Source organism: Aphis gossypii, chromosome 1 (genome assembly GCF_020184175.1).
Source record: "Aphis gossypii isolate Hap1 chromosome 1, ASM2018417v2, whole genome shotgun sequence".
Lineage (NCBI taxonomy): Eukaryota > Metazoa > Arthropoda > Insecta > Hemiptera > Aphididae > Aphis > Aphis gossypii.
Genome location: NC_065530.1, coordinates 89106192 through 89122056, shown reverse-complemented (window position 1 = coordinate 89122056; position 15865 = coordinate 89106192). Strand labels below are relative to the sequence as shown.

At 37.8% G+C, this 15865-nt stretch overlaps 1 protein-coding gene across 1 annotated transcript; it reads left to right on the top strand.

The window, feature by feature from the left end:
* The first annotated feature begins 2937 nt into the window (after positions 1–2937).
* On the top strand, positions 2938–8166 carry LOC114128975 (uncharacterized). The gene has a single exon (XM_027993595.2). The coding sequence runs from the start codon at positions 2938–2940 to the stop codon at positions 8164–8166; it is 5229 nt and encodes a 1742-aa protein (XP_027849396.2).
* Positions 8167–15865: the final 7699 nt, after the last annotated feature.

The window sequence follows — 15865 nt, the reverse complement described above, 5'->3', positions numbered from 1 at the left end:
TATAATGCCCAGGACAATTGTCTAATATAAGCAATGCATTTTTAGATAAGTGATGTTTTTTGTTAAATTTTTCCACTGAAGATACAAATTTTTCATGAAATCATTCGGAAAAAACAGACTTGGTCATCTATGCTTTGCTTTGATTTTTGTAATCAACAGGAAGGCTTACATTTTTAAAAGCTCTAGGATTTTTTTCGTTACCAATAACTAATAAGTTTAATTTATGAGTGCTACTTGTATTTGACAAGGCATAAAAGTTAACTTGTCTTTGACTATTTTTCGTCCAGGAGCATTCAATTCTTCACGGAGACCAATGTTTTTTTCTGTAAAAGACTTGGTGTCTTTTCCAACCACTTTCGCCTACGTTATAGACTTGATCAGGTATTAATGATAGTTCTTCAATAACTTTTTGAAATTGTTCTTTGTATGGTTCAACATTGTCAACCTCACATAACAGTTTTTCTCCCGTCATCAGTGGCGAATTCTCCAGGCATGCCAGCATGCGCCGCACGCTTAGAAATAAAAAAGTTATAAATCAAAATACAAAAATTATTTTATAATCAATAATATATTACGTACTCGTATTTTAAAAGAAAAATAATGTGTTACATTAATTCATTTATTTATTTTATACTTAGGTATCTGTGTTTATCTTTATTCTAACATTTGTCATTTAATGACAGAGCATGCGAGAAATGTGTGCGCAAGCTATACGACCCTTGTTATCGCTGTAAAAAAAACCAGTTACTCCAAGACCTCCTCTACTACTTCTTGCAGCCGCGAATTTATCACCCGGGACATGCTCATTCTGTTACGCTTCGTCAACGTAATGTATACAATTGTTGCGTGCCAGTATCAGATTTGAATCCAAATGGTTAATTTGAATGAAAGTTAAACTTAATAACGAAATATGTCTTTATTGCATATAAACAAAATACATGTAACAAATAAATAAGTGGCTGAGTGACGTGAAAGTGCTCAGTTGTTGATAGCTTTGGTACATCTGCCGTTGCTGGTCTTCGGGCTCCCTTATATATTGTGGTGCGTCTCTTGTTTACGTCGTGTGGTCGCCTTCTGGGCGAAACCAGGTGTCCTTGTTGTTGTTGTTGCAAATTCGGATACGAATTTGAGAATGTGCAATAACATCTCAAATGTATCATTAGAGTACTATAATTATTGGTGCGCTTACTATCCCGACACGTGTCATGGTCATAGTAGCATCCGCATTACCCTTGACACGAGGCATGGTCAATGGTCATACTAACTTAGCCGTGATATCTCGTATATATCTTATAGATATCTCATAGCCCATAACACCTTATATAATTAATAAAATGAAAGACATGTTATTAGTAAATACACAAAACAAAAATAGTGAATACTATGCATGAGATAAGCGTATTAGATTTTCTAATAGTAGTCTAATATTTCTAATAGTTAGCCACAACATCAGAAAACAATGCCTTTATTATGATAATTATTTTTATTTATTTCTATTATATGAAATTTTTTACCACCCTTAAACATTTTTTAAAACTATATACAAATGACATCTATTTTATATTATGTTATTTTTATTATGATTAATCTCTTATAGATACTTCAAATGTATATTTTATACCTATAGTTTAAAATATTTGGTGTATTATTTTATTAAATATTATTATGATATAAAAGTATATACAAATTATTAAACGAATATTTTATATAATATATCTTAATATATATAAATCTCGTGTCACAATGTTTGTCCTCAATGTACTCCTAAACCACTTAACCGATTTTGATGAAATTTTTTACAACGCGTGCAATTTGGTCCAACTTAAAAGATAGGATAGTTTTTTTTCAATATGTGTTTAGACGACGACGTCGTCACACACTGTAATCACGGTTTGATAGGGCTTCCGAGTTCCGATAGTCGCCGTAACACATACTCTCTCTCACAATTTTTCTGTACCGCGTATTTTGTGTGCCGCGAACAACGGACGCGACCAAGTCCGCGATCGAATACCGAATGTACCGAATACCGACCTAATAGTAGATCCATTTTTTGACCGTGGCACCGAGTACCAGATCTTTGTGTAGTGCGTTACCGACACCGTCACCCCGTGGAACACTTCACCGTCTTGTTCAACAACCCTGTTCAGCGTCCAAAACCAGCAGTCGCCATCACGGTTTATATACAATTTTTATACATATTTATATTTTCCTATGTTTGTTTTATCTTATTATTGTTAGTATTAATTTTGTGTTAGTTATTTATTATAATTTCCACTTGCTGGCCAGCACTATTTTTGTGCCCCCATACCATTTACTTAACTGATTTTGTTAATAGTAGTCCGTCGATTCATATCACGGCAAACTTAAGTACCGGTTGTTATTTTATTTTCGTTAAAAACCTATAGAGAACATTTTATACAGTCCACTTATACCAAACACCCAAACATTTGGTCCGTTCGGCCTAGGATATTATTATATTCTAAGTGATTACCACTTACCGTTAAAATTCGAAAGAACATTAATAATTAGTATAATACTATAATATAAATTATACGGATTATTTGAGAAATAATATAGGCATTTGTGTTATTAAATTATTACGTAACACGATCACCAATTACCAAAAAAAAAAAAAAAAAATCTGTGTGAACCGAACTGCGGATGGACTTTGACCCGATGATAATGATTAAAAATATTTACAAACATACATGCTATTATAATTAGTGATCGCAATTAATATAAGGTCAAGTTCATAAGCAATATTATTAGTAACGTAAGTAGGCCATTGAGTGTAATAATATATTCGGTACCGTATACACCGTAAATAAACCGTATACACCGTGATTAAAAAAAAAAAAAAAAAAAAAAAAAGAAAGGGTTTTCGGTGTAATCTATCACTGTAGATCTAAACCATATAAACCAAACTAATTCGCTACCATGGGTATTTATGAAGAGGCGAAGATTCGTCTTAATGACATTCAAAACCGAATAAATAGGATACGTGCAGCTGGAGTTGCATTAGAAAATGAACCGACCAATAAGACTTCATTAACAAAGTTCCGAATGATGTATGCTACCGTCCAACGTTTGCAAGAGGAGTTCGAAGTTCAAATGTCAATTATTATCAAGCAACTCGGAAAACCTGAAAAAGAGCAAAAACCGGAAGACAAAGTATGCTCACCCGATGAGCTTCGTGAAAAATTCGAAGAGGCATATTTTAGTATCATGATCGTGGCCGACGAACACATACCTGCAAAGCAACTTTTAGGGCAAAATGCAGATGAAACATTTATTGAATTGAATGGCTCAAGGAAGAATACACCTAACTTTATACCTTTGGAAAAATTGTCCATCCCACGTTTCACGGGCGACCCTAAGCAATATATGGGTTTTCGTAATACGTTTGATACGGTCGTAAATGATAATTTATTTCTTCAACCGGTTGTTAAGTTCACTTATTTAAAATCGTATTTAGAAGGTGAACCACTGAATCTGATTAACAACTTAATGCTCAGTAACGACAATTACTTTTTAGCATTGAAAATACTGAATAATCGCTATTCAAATCGTCGTGTAATTGCAGAGAGTCATTTCAAGCAACTCTGGGAGATGAAAAAGGCAGTATTCAATGATGAAAAGTCTATTAGACAAATGTTAAACCATATATCAGAGTCAACCGGTGCATTAAAAAATTTAAATTATGCCACGGATCTATGGGATCCGATATTACTACATCTGTTTCAACAAAAGTTGGATGGACAACTACGAGCACAGTGGGAACTGCTTGTAGATACCAATGAGGATCCAAGCGTTACCGAATTTTTAACTTTCCTAACTAAGTTCTGTAATGCAGCATCAGCAGGAAGTCAATCTGAAGGAGGGCGGGAAAAGCCAAAAACCACATCCCAAACCAAGACTACTGCGTTGCATACAGTTCAATCAAATCAAAAACCGACTACGACAATGCGAAAAGTAAAGTACGAAAAAGGAAGTAACTATTCGTGCCAGGTGTGCCAGTCGAGACCTGGACACTTGCTGATTGCGTGCCCAGTCTTTAAAGAAAAAACACCTAAGGACCGACATCAAATCATAAAAGAGCTGAACCGCTGTTACTTATGTTTTAGTGAACATAGAATTGCTCAATGTAGTAATACTAGGGTGTGTTCAGAATGTGGTGGACGCCACCATTCGTTGTTACATTTAAGAACCACGGAGAGTGAAGAGCAACCGGTGACCGCAAACACGACTATGCTTTCAGCTGCTAATGAGAGACCTGACCGATGCCGTGTGCTTTTGTCGACCGTAGCTATTCTTGTTCAAGATGTTAATGGTGATTACCAAGAGTTTCGAGCTTTGTTAGACGGTGCCAGTGAAAGTAGTTACATGACGGAAGTTTGTGGAAGGAAACTAGGTTTAGCACGACAGAAATGTAATTTAGTGGTTCGAGGAATGTCTGACGTGCAGGTAGCATCTATTAAGTCTCACGTCAATTTAAACCTGCGCCCCTTAAGAAGCAGTACTCCTGAAATAAACATCAATGCTTATGTAGTTCCTCGGATAACAGGGTTATTACCATCAAGACGCGTATGGAAAGCCGAATGGCAACATCTAAAGGGACTTGAGTTGGCAGATCCCAGGTACGACGAGCCAATGCCAGTAGACATTTTACTCGGCGCTGATGTCGTCCCCTATGTTACTCGAAGTGGTCGTAGAGAAGGTACAGGGACGGAGCCGGTTGGGCTTGAAACTGTGTTTGGATGGACACTTATGGGAAACACTGGAGCTACAACCATGGAGACAGCCAACACATTCGTAACTGCATTGGAGGAGATTGATTCAACACTACGTCGTTTTTGGGACCTGGAGGAACTACCAAAAATCCGGCATCAGACCCCAGAAAACATAAAATGCGAGGAGTTATACACCGCCACAACTACAAGAAAACCAGATGGTCGATACGTGGTGCATCTTCCATTCATACAAAACCCACCACATCTAGGAGAGTCCCGAGCGATGGCAACGCAGCGGTTATACAAACTCGAAATCCGACTAGAGAAGTCTGAAGAACTCCGTCAGCAGTATAATGTAGCCATGCGAGACTATCTTGATGCAGGTCATATGAAACCAGTTGACTCAACTGAGACTATGACTTCACACTCCTACTATACTCCACACCATGTAGTACTTAAGCCCGAGAGTTTAACTACAAAAGTACGGGTGGTGTATGATGCGTCTGCAGTTACTTCCAATGGAAAATCTTTAAACGATTGTCTATTTCCTGGACCCAAACTTCAGCAAGACTTATCGGGGATTTTAGTACGATTCCGATTACATTCCATAGTTTTCACTGCAGATATAAGGCAAATGTTTCGCCAAATCGCTATCACTGGCGAACACCATGCATATCAGCGACTTCTATATCGTTTTCAGCCTACAGATCCAGTGCAAGTGTTTGAAATGACAACCGTAACGTTTGGACAGCGTTCCTCGCCCTTTTTGGCCATTCGAACCCTCCACCAATTGGCTGCGGATGAAGCCGCAAACCATCCAGAAGTTCAAAAGGTAATACATACCGATCTTTACGTGGATGATGTAGCAACTGGAACGAAATGTGAAGAATCGGCTCTTCAACTGCAGCAAGATTTAATTAATGTGTTCAAGCGAGGAGGCTTTGATCTACGAAAATGGTCTAGTAATTCCATTGCTCTGCTTGAATCTGTACCACCCGAACACCGACAAACCGAGGCAGTGACCTTTGATGAGCCAACATCAGACTATACAAAAGTACTTGGGTTAAAGTGGGAACCCAAAAATGACACGATAGCTTACCAGTATCAACCTAACCCGGTGAGGTATAGTAAACGAGCGATTTTGTCCGAGATTGCCCGCATCTATGACCCGATAGGTCTTTTGACGCCGGTAATAACCAACCTAAAACGGTTAATGAAGTATTTATGGGCACTGAGAATTGGTTGGGATGATGATCTGCCAGTAGTGGCCAAGGATGCTTGGACAAGATATCACGATGAGTTGCCTTTTATTGCTTCAGTATGTGTGGCCCGGCGGATTACCGTCGAGGATGCTAACTACGAACTCCATGGATTTTGCGATAGTTCGGAGAGTGCCTACGCCGCCGCTGCCTACCTTCTAGCACGCACATCTAACGGTCAGATCCAAGTTCACTTATTAATGGGAAAATCTAAAGTGTCTCCGGAGAAGAAACTGTCGATTCCTCGACTTGAACTTTGTGGGGCACTACTATTAGCACGTACGATCGATTATCTCCGTTCTAATCTGAAGTCATTACCGATTAACCAGTACTATGCTTGGACTGACTCTATGGTGACTCTTGCCTGGATCAATACACCATCAGCTAATCTTAAAACTTTTGTTGGTAATCGGGTTGCGAAAATCCAAGAACTTACTTCACAAAAGATATGGAGGTACGTTCCATCGGCACAGAACCCCGTAGATTGCGCATCACGTGGTCTTACACCCAGCGAAATTGTTGACCATCCTCTGTGGTGGAATGGTCCGACATTTCTTCGACAACCATTGGACACTTGGCCACAACAGGCAAATATGTCAGATACAGATCGTGCCGAAAATCATTCTGAAGAAAAGTTGATTACCTTACTAGCAACTGCTACACCTACACAATTAGACGAAAATTGTGTGATTCTTTACGCGTCATCCGAACTTTCTAAGGTTCTCCGTTTGGCAGCTTATTGGTTGCGACTACGTCAACGATTGGGTAGGCCACCCAGGGTGCAATACCAAACCAATCGCCCAAGCGCGCAAGAAACGAGAGATGCGTTACAGGCGTTAATAAGATGGGTCCAGCATATACACTTCGCTGAAGACTGGAACTGTCTTAGGCAAAACCGACCGTGTACACCCAAACTTCGCATGCTTGGCGCATACTTGGATCTCGACAATGATCTCATCCGCGTTGGAGGACGCTTGAAGAACTCTGACTTGCCTTATGATGCAAAACACCCGATACTACTCCCAAAACAATCGCAATTAACCATTTTATTGATCGACTATGTACATAGTCTTCATTGTCATCCCGGACCACAAACGACGCAGAATATTCTACACCAGGATTATTGGATCTTATCGGCTCGTAGCGTCATACGTAAACGACTACACCAGTGCATCCCTTGTTTTCAGGCGAAGCCAAAACCCATGAATCCTATGATGGGAGCGTTGCCTCGAGCTCGTGTTGCAAGTATCAAAGCGTTTGCACAGGTAGGAGTTGACTTTGCAGGCCCTTTTTGGGTAAAGGCCGCTTTGTTACGACGAATTCAAGCCACAAAAGGTTACCTATGTATATTTGTCTGTATGGCAACTCGAGCAGTTCATCTCGAACTTGTAAGCGATCTAACCACGTGCCTGTTTCTATCAGCCCTTAATAGATTCATTAGTCGACGTGGTCGCTGTGAAGCTATATATAGTGACTGCGGCACTAATTTTGTGGGTGCGAAAAACTACTTGGAGGTAATACAGAAATTGATTAAGTCCGACGAAGTAGAGAGAGGTCTTGCGACCCACCAGATAAGATGGCATTTGAATCCACCCGCTGCTCCACATATGGGTGGTCTATGGGAGGCAGCAGTAAAATCCGCTAAGACCCTCTTACATCGAACGATCAAAGAACAAATTCTGACCTACGAAGAGTTGAACACCATCTTTCACCGAATTGAGGCAATATTAAACTCACGTCCATTAGGTTCCATGTCATCAGATCCTAACGACCTACAACCACTAACCGCTGGACATTTTTTAACGTTAGAACCAATCGTTACCATGCCGACGCCAGATACAATTAAAACCTTACCAAAGCTGGGACTTCACCAACGCTGGAAACTAGTCCAACAACTGCAACAACATTTTTGGGAACGTTGGCAGCAGGAATACTTGCATACAATTCAAACCAAATCCAAATGGAACAAAATTGAAACCAACCTGGCTCTAGGGGACCTTGTAATTATTAAGGAACCAACTCCACCCCTCACATGGAAAACGGCTCGAGTGGTAGAAGTCTTTCCAGGAGAGGACAAAATAGTTCGAGTCGCCAACGTCCGGACCGCAGAGGGAAAAATTGTAAAACGTCCAGCGGTGAAACTGTGTCGCTTGCCATTAACTTTTGAAGGTAACTAGGTACCTTCAACGGGGGCAGTATGTTTAGACGACGACGTCGTCACACACTGTAATCACGGTTTGATAGGGCTTCCGAGTTCCGATAGTCGCCGTAACACATACTCTCTCTCACAATTTTTCTGTACAGCGTATTTTGTGTGCCGCGAACAACGGACGCGACCAAGTCCGCGATCGAATACCGAATGTACCGAATACCGACCTAATAGTAGATCCATTTTTTGACCGTGGCACCGAGTACCAGATCTTTGTGTAGTGCGTTACCGACACCGTCACCCCGTGGAACACTTCACCGTCTTGTTCAACAACCCTGTTCAGCGTCCAAAACCAGCAGTCGCCATCACGGTTTATATACAATTTTTATACATATTTATATTTTCCTATGTTTGTTTTATCTTATTATTGTTAGTATTAATTTTGTGTTAGTTATTTATTATAATTTCCACTTGCTGGCCAGCACTATTTTTGTGCCCCCATACCATTTACTTAACTGATTTTGTTAATAGTAGTCCGTCGATTCATATCACGGCAAACTTAAGTACCGGTTGTTATTTTATTTTCGTTAAAAACCTATAGAGAACATTTTATACAGTCCACTTATACCAAACACCCAAACAATATGTATTATTAATAATATGTGCTCAAACAGGAATATTGAGATTTACGATAGAAATTTTTGTTTATAAATGGTTGCTATGGGGGTTATAAGATTTGAGAATAATATTTATTTATTTGTGGTTGCTATGGTAATATATAAAATTAATATAATGAATTACAGATTTTGATAACATTTGGTAACCATTTAATAATATGAATATAATATAATATAATATAATTCCTCCTATTGGTCGCAGGAAAATGTGCTTATGTAATACAATTTTAGGAAAATACACCAGAAAAGTTCGGAATCTGGGTGTAAAAAAACAACAACAACTGTCACTGCAGTTGTTCAGCAAGAAAATAAACTATATTAAGGTCGCTATTGATTATGATTGAATATAATAGTTATAGACCTGATGTTATATTTTGTTAAAACTATAACAACAAAAATAAGAATTAGCGAAATAAGTCAATGGCCACAGTAAATTTAAAATTCACAGCAATAGTTAAATTTAAATTAAATTAAACTTGCCAATCGCGTGAATGCACGTTGTGACTACAATAACCTTGATTATTTTTTTGCCAGACGCATCATCGGCGAGCTGGACGCTCTCATCGGATTTTAGTGCGTTAAGGTTGGGTTAGGATTATGTATTAATTGATTAATATAATCCACCGTACTATGTCAAACTTGGTATAACTTTGATATTTATTAGAGTTAAATCATACACTTACATACAAACAGCACTAGGTCCGCGATCTACCGCAATAGATTGCCTACCTGATAAATGATAATATACTTCAGCAGTTCAGCGAATCAGAATTTTTATTCCGGGCAACAGAAAACTTAAGATAAATCTAGAACATAATCCACCGAATATTAAATAATGAATTGAACAAAGTTTGAGTCATATAGAGTTGGTATATTTAACGAGCAAGATAAATATTAGTTAGTAACATTATAAACATAGATCATTCTTATATTAATTATTTTGAAAATAGTGCTGGGATAATACACAATATAGTATGGTGTATCACATAGTACATAGGTATTTAAATGCAATTTTAGTATAAAATTTTCATATCTCCGTGATAAACCATATCTATATGTTTTATTAAATTTTCTCATACATAATAACACTAATACATGGCCTACGAAAATGCAAAAAAAACCAACTAATACGCGGGCAACGCCGTGTCGGGACAGCTTGAGTATAATATATATATTTAATATACATTTTTTTACAGCAATAGACTAACATAACAAGTTATACTAAGTTTTATTGTTTTACCAACAGGCAACAATACAAAAACCACGAGATGGCACATTATTGTATTTTACCCACTGTAGTAAAAAAAAAAAATGACATAACTTTGAAACTTAAGTGTTAGAAATTATAAGCTTACGTACACATCTCGCGGGGTCCGCAATCCACCACGTGAGGATTGCCTACATGATAATATACTGCTCTCATTATCATAAGAGAGTCTCACGGCAACGGTAAGCAGAATGACTATAATATTATGACTTGAGTAACTCACTGACTGATAAACGTAGAGCCTGAACAATGATAGATCGATGCTTACAATTTACACGGTACATTCTTAAAATCGTATCACAAATTTAGTGTGTAATAAGAAAGCATTTTACAAAATTCGCATATTAAAGTGGTGCTTTCACAAGATTTTTGAGAATCAAAACAGTAAATGAAAATGTCTAAGTTTTGAACACCGTTAAACCGAATAGTAAATAACAAATTAATCAAAATTCGAATCTATATATATGGAATTTGCATTTTTAACGGGCAACGAAGTGCACGGGGTCAGCTAGTATATTATAAATACCTATGTCAAAAAAAGTGTTACATAATTAAGTTGATATAAAGGTATATGTATTATAAAATTTTAAAAAAGCGGTCAAGAGGGTACCTTTCTGCTGTACATTAGAGGGTGGGGTTGACCTCGGACTAGGGTAGGTTAAATTTGAATGCAATGATAGGTATCATTGTATACGAAAAACGATTCTGAACGAAGATGATTTGTCAGCCTAGGATATAATTTCCAGTGGTTGGTGAAAAAAGTGGTTTATGTTTTAATGGCCTGAATACACCAAAATTTAAGTTCTTTTATAATTATTGTAAGATAAACTTATGAAAAATAATGTATTAAGTTTTTAACTCTTAGCTACCGATACAAACATTTTTATGAATTATACCTAAAAAATAATTTGCAAATATTCATCAATTTTCGTCAATGTTTGAACTTCAAATGCTAATAAAAAAAAAAAATTGTGCCTATGTATTATTCTTATAATTTTTTAATCACTATAAGAATAACTTATGAGGAACTTTGTATTATATTTTCAAGTATTTTGATAGGGCCAAAAAAATTTTATCTACACTTCAAAAATATTTTTGTTGAAAAAAATGTTGTAAAAAAAATATGTTTTGTTTTTATTTTTATATTTTGAAAATACAAGTTTGAAGTACACATAAAAACAAAAATTGTGATACCAAATTTAACGTAATACGATCATTTATCCCAGAGTTATGTCAAGTTAAAATGTGTAGTCTTTCAATGTTATTAGTATGGAAGTTCAATTTCTTGCCAATCATGAGTGGGGGTAACGAAAAATATGTCGGCCCGTTTTTACATCAAAGTCCACGCTCCAGTTTATTCTTATCTATCTCAGTGCCTACAGTACGGCCAGCGAAAAGTGAGCCGCGATACCAGAGCTCCGGGTGGCCAAATTTCGTCAGGGCTACTCAACTTTTTGGAGCGTAAATTGTATTCAAACCTGTTATTATATGAATATTATTATTCCTCCTTTATATTTTGGTAAATACGTATTTTTGAAGAAATAAAATAGGTATTATTATATTACATGCAATTTAATTATTCAAATTAATAAATATAAGTAATATACACAAAAAATAATAAATAATAAAAAAAAAATTAATTTTTATACAATATTAGAAGTTATCGTCGTCATCATTGTCATCGTCACTTGAGCTGTCGTCGGTATTTATGGTAAGAATGATAGGCTCCAAAATTTCGTCCCTTAACCCTTCCTTTACCAGATCATCGTCTTGAATTTTGTCACAATGGTCACCGCATTTTTTCCAATTTTCTTTTGTCACTGCATCTAAGGCATTATTGACCAATACTTTAACATCTGCCATTTTAAAAGAATGATTTTTTTCGGCGACTTCTCCCTTAATTTGTGCTCAAATCATCTCGATGGGGTTGTATTGGCAGTGATATGGTGGCAGTCTCACCACTTCATGACCCATTTGAAAAAGCTATCTCGTCTAATTTATATTTTTTTTCTTTTGGCATCGACAGTTTTACCTTTTCTCGTAATTCACACAATGTTTCTTCGGGAATAAATGGTATAGATTTGTTTTGGAGCCATGTTTGAACATCTGCCTTTTTAGTGTTGCTCTTCGGGTAGTCTTCGTATAACGTTGAATGATATGGGGCATTGTCCATGACTAAAATACATGGCTCCTCCAAATTACCTAATATATCGACGAACCATTGTTCAAACACTGTGGCGTTCATCTGCGAGTGGTAGTCTGTCGAACTACCAGATTTGCACCAAAATACCAGTTTGGAATTTTTTACAAAACCAAATGACGGTGACCCGCCATGGCACACAATGAGCCTACGGCCCTTCCCTATGGGTACCTTGAGTCCTTCGGTATTGTCTGAGTTTTTCCCAAATGTACCCACGTGTGTGGTTTTGGTTTACCCACGTCTCATCCAAGTAAACAACTGGCCTTGAATCGTTGTTACGTCGAAACTCATGCATTTTTCTTAAAAATTTTACTCGAGCAGCAACCAATGTCATTCCGCTCCATTAAAAATTTACGTCCATCATTACATCTTTTATACTTAAAATCTAAATTTTTTAAAAGGACTTTAATGGACGATTTTGAATCCGGATAATTTGTTTTTTTCACGCATTGCTGACAATATTTTTGCGCTCGTAGGAAATTGACGATTGTCGTAAAAGCTATGAACGGTTCTCCTTACAACTTCGTTGTCAAAATCATCTAGTTCAGTAGCATACTTAAACCGTTTATAAGTGTTTCTTGGCGACTTGAATGATGTTATGATGGGTTTGTCATCTTGTTCTATTTTTTTTCCTTCTGCACAAATTCGCTTGACACTTGCAAAGCTAACACCACATGCTTCGGCACTTATTTCGCGAGTTTTACGGAAAAAATGAGCAAATTCAGGAAAATTTTTGTCAGTAGCCAATACTTTTAAGTAATTATAAACACTATAAATTACTTTTTTAGTTTGGGAATGAATATCCTGTTGAGATTCCATTATAAAAATATTGTTATACATTTATAACAAAAATTAAACACTTTTTTTTTAAAAAAAGGTGAACAAAAAAATACTTATAGCACAGGCAACTCGATGAAACGTACACACTGTCACAGATAAACGGTCGTGGAAGTACTAACCGCCGGCGTATTACGACTACGCTGTAGAACATTTCACGTAAGGGATTCGAAAATTCGTAAAATATAATGTAAGGACAAACGACATCTGACTTTTTAAATAGCGCGCCAATAGTGTCTAACGGAGAACCCCTAGTTACGCTAAAATTCGCCACTAGTAAAGCCACCGTCGCGGCTCACTTTCGCTATAGCTTTGGTCGGGAGAACAGCAGTTGTCCGAAAATTGATAACAGCTCTGACCGAAAAATGGTGACGTCGAATCAATTGCCAACATCGAAAATTAAAAAAAAATTATTAAAATAATTATTGTTTCTTTTAGTGGTATCACTAGTTTGAAACTTTAAAATAACAGAATTAATATACTATTATGCTATTTATATTATGGTTAACCGATTTTCATTCACTAATCACTTATATCTTATTTATAGTGTTGCGTGCCAGTATCAGATTTGAATCCAAATGGTTAATTCAGAATCCACTGGTATTTCAAACAGCGCATAAAGCATTTCTTGTTCACTAAGTCCTTTATGATTCGACATTGTAATATAAAAATATAAAAACTAAAACACGTACAATATTATTTATAAAACTAGTGTCTAGCACAGAATAGAATAATGTGTCTAGAAAGTAAAAAATATAAGTAATATAAAACGTTTTGTAATTATTTTGTAATCAACCAACAAGTCGATAGCGTGTGTAGACAGATAAGAAGTTTGTACGCATATAGTTGCATTCGTGCAATGTTGGAGTTTATCATGGATTATATTTGTACCATTTATCGAAAAAACCTAAACGACAGTTGTACAACATAGTGTGGCGAGCCGCCGCCACATAATTTCCCTCCGACATCGGCAACATTGTAAGGCGGCTGGTCACAGTGGTTTCTTGGCTCAGGACGGCGACCACCTACCTTCTTCTGCTAGACATCTCGAACAGCGAGTTCTCCCACCTACCTCCATAAAATGGTCCTGTTTCTTTCGTTCGACCCAAAAGAAGAAACCACGCGACCGACCGTCAAGTTCTTTTTCTGTTGTTCCGCTTTCTTCTCGTAAGTAAGCAAACTATTTTTTGTTTTTCTCTTTAATAAATAAAAACTGCGCTACATTTCAAACATCGAGTCGTGTTGTTCTTTCACCCCCAAGCGCCCTCGTCCTAATCTAGCAGTATCGTTGGAGGAGCTCCGGTGTTAACCTGGGACCTCCACAATAGTTTAGATGTACGATAAGCGGTACACATTTTTTGATTATTGATATCACATATATTTTCAATATTATGATTCTCCAAAGTTATCATATATCCATTTGGTCAATGTACAATCACTCATTAGTTTTAGGAATTATTAAATTTTAAATTAACACTTAACAGTAAACAAATATGATATCAAAATAATCAGAATTATTTGACGAATACAATGGTGTAATCAAACTATACATACCAGTAGTTCTAAGAACAGAAAAAAATAAAAATAATAATGTTGCATGAATGCAACTGTTAGCTATGATTTTGCCGTTCGGGCAACACTGTAGCCCGTGGCCAGTCAGTCCGTCTCCGCCGCCGTACATCGTGTTTTAATCTGTTTTATGCCTCTACTGCCGAGCTAGACGCATGAGCTCGTGCTGACGAACTGCCGTTATTTCAAGTTTTTAGTTATTTTACGCTTCAGCGACGTTCCTAGCAATAAACCACACTCATACCTAAGTTTGTGTTTACGCTTAATTTTAATCCTGACAAACCCCCCGTTTAAATTTTATTCCTTTCATATCAGAAGTGGGATACGACTCTTTGAGCGCAAAGAGTCGATCGAATCCGTAGTGCCGTTTATCGACAGTTTCGCGTCGTTGTTGTCGCGTCATTCGCCCCGCGTCGTAAAGTAACGTGTTTCGTGAAGTTCGCTGAAGACCGACGTCCCGTACGCGTAACGCCGCCGTGAAATCGTCGCCGTTCGTAAAGCTCGTTTCACGTGTTCTACGCGCCGTGTGCCACCACAGTCCAAAGTTCGACCCTGCGATTTAGAGGTTAGTTCTTATCGCAATCGTAACCGCGACCGTGTACGCCGCTTATCGCAACCCGACGTTATCAAGTTCGTGTGTAGCAGTGTTTACATCCAACCACATAATGTCGGGTAACAATCCGACACCGGTAGCTCCTACGTACAATCAATTGATTGAAGCGGTACGCACTTTAACCGAAAGGTTACAGTTACTCGAGAGTGCCTCCTTTACACAACAAGCTCAGTCGCCACAGCTTACTGTACCTAACGTCGTCCCCTCAGTCGACTACCGCATACTCCCGGATGTGGGAATGTTCATCTGGTCGTTCACCGGGCACGAGTCGAACAGTCAAGCGGAAGATTGGATCAACTCGGTCGACGGAATGGCTCAGGCCAATCAGTGGCCATTGCGTCACCGTTTATAATACGTCCGATCGCACATCTCGCAAGCCGCGCGGAGCTGGTTCTTGTTGAAACAGTTCAAGGATTGGGACGCCTTCGTTCAGAGTTTTAAAACCACGTTCGTGCGCGCTTTGCGCAAGGCTGATCTTTGGCGTGAACTCGAAGCCCGAACGCAAGAGCCGAACGAACCGACCATAGATTACTTTTACGCCAAACTCGGGTTGTGCCGCTCGCT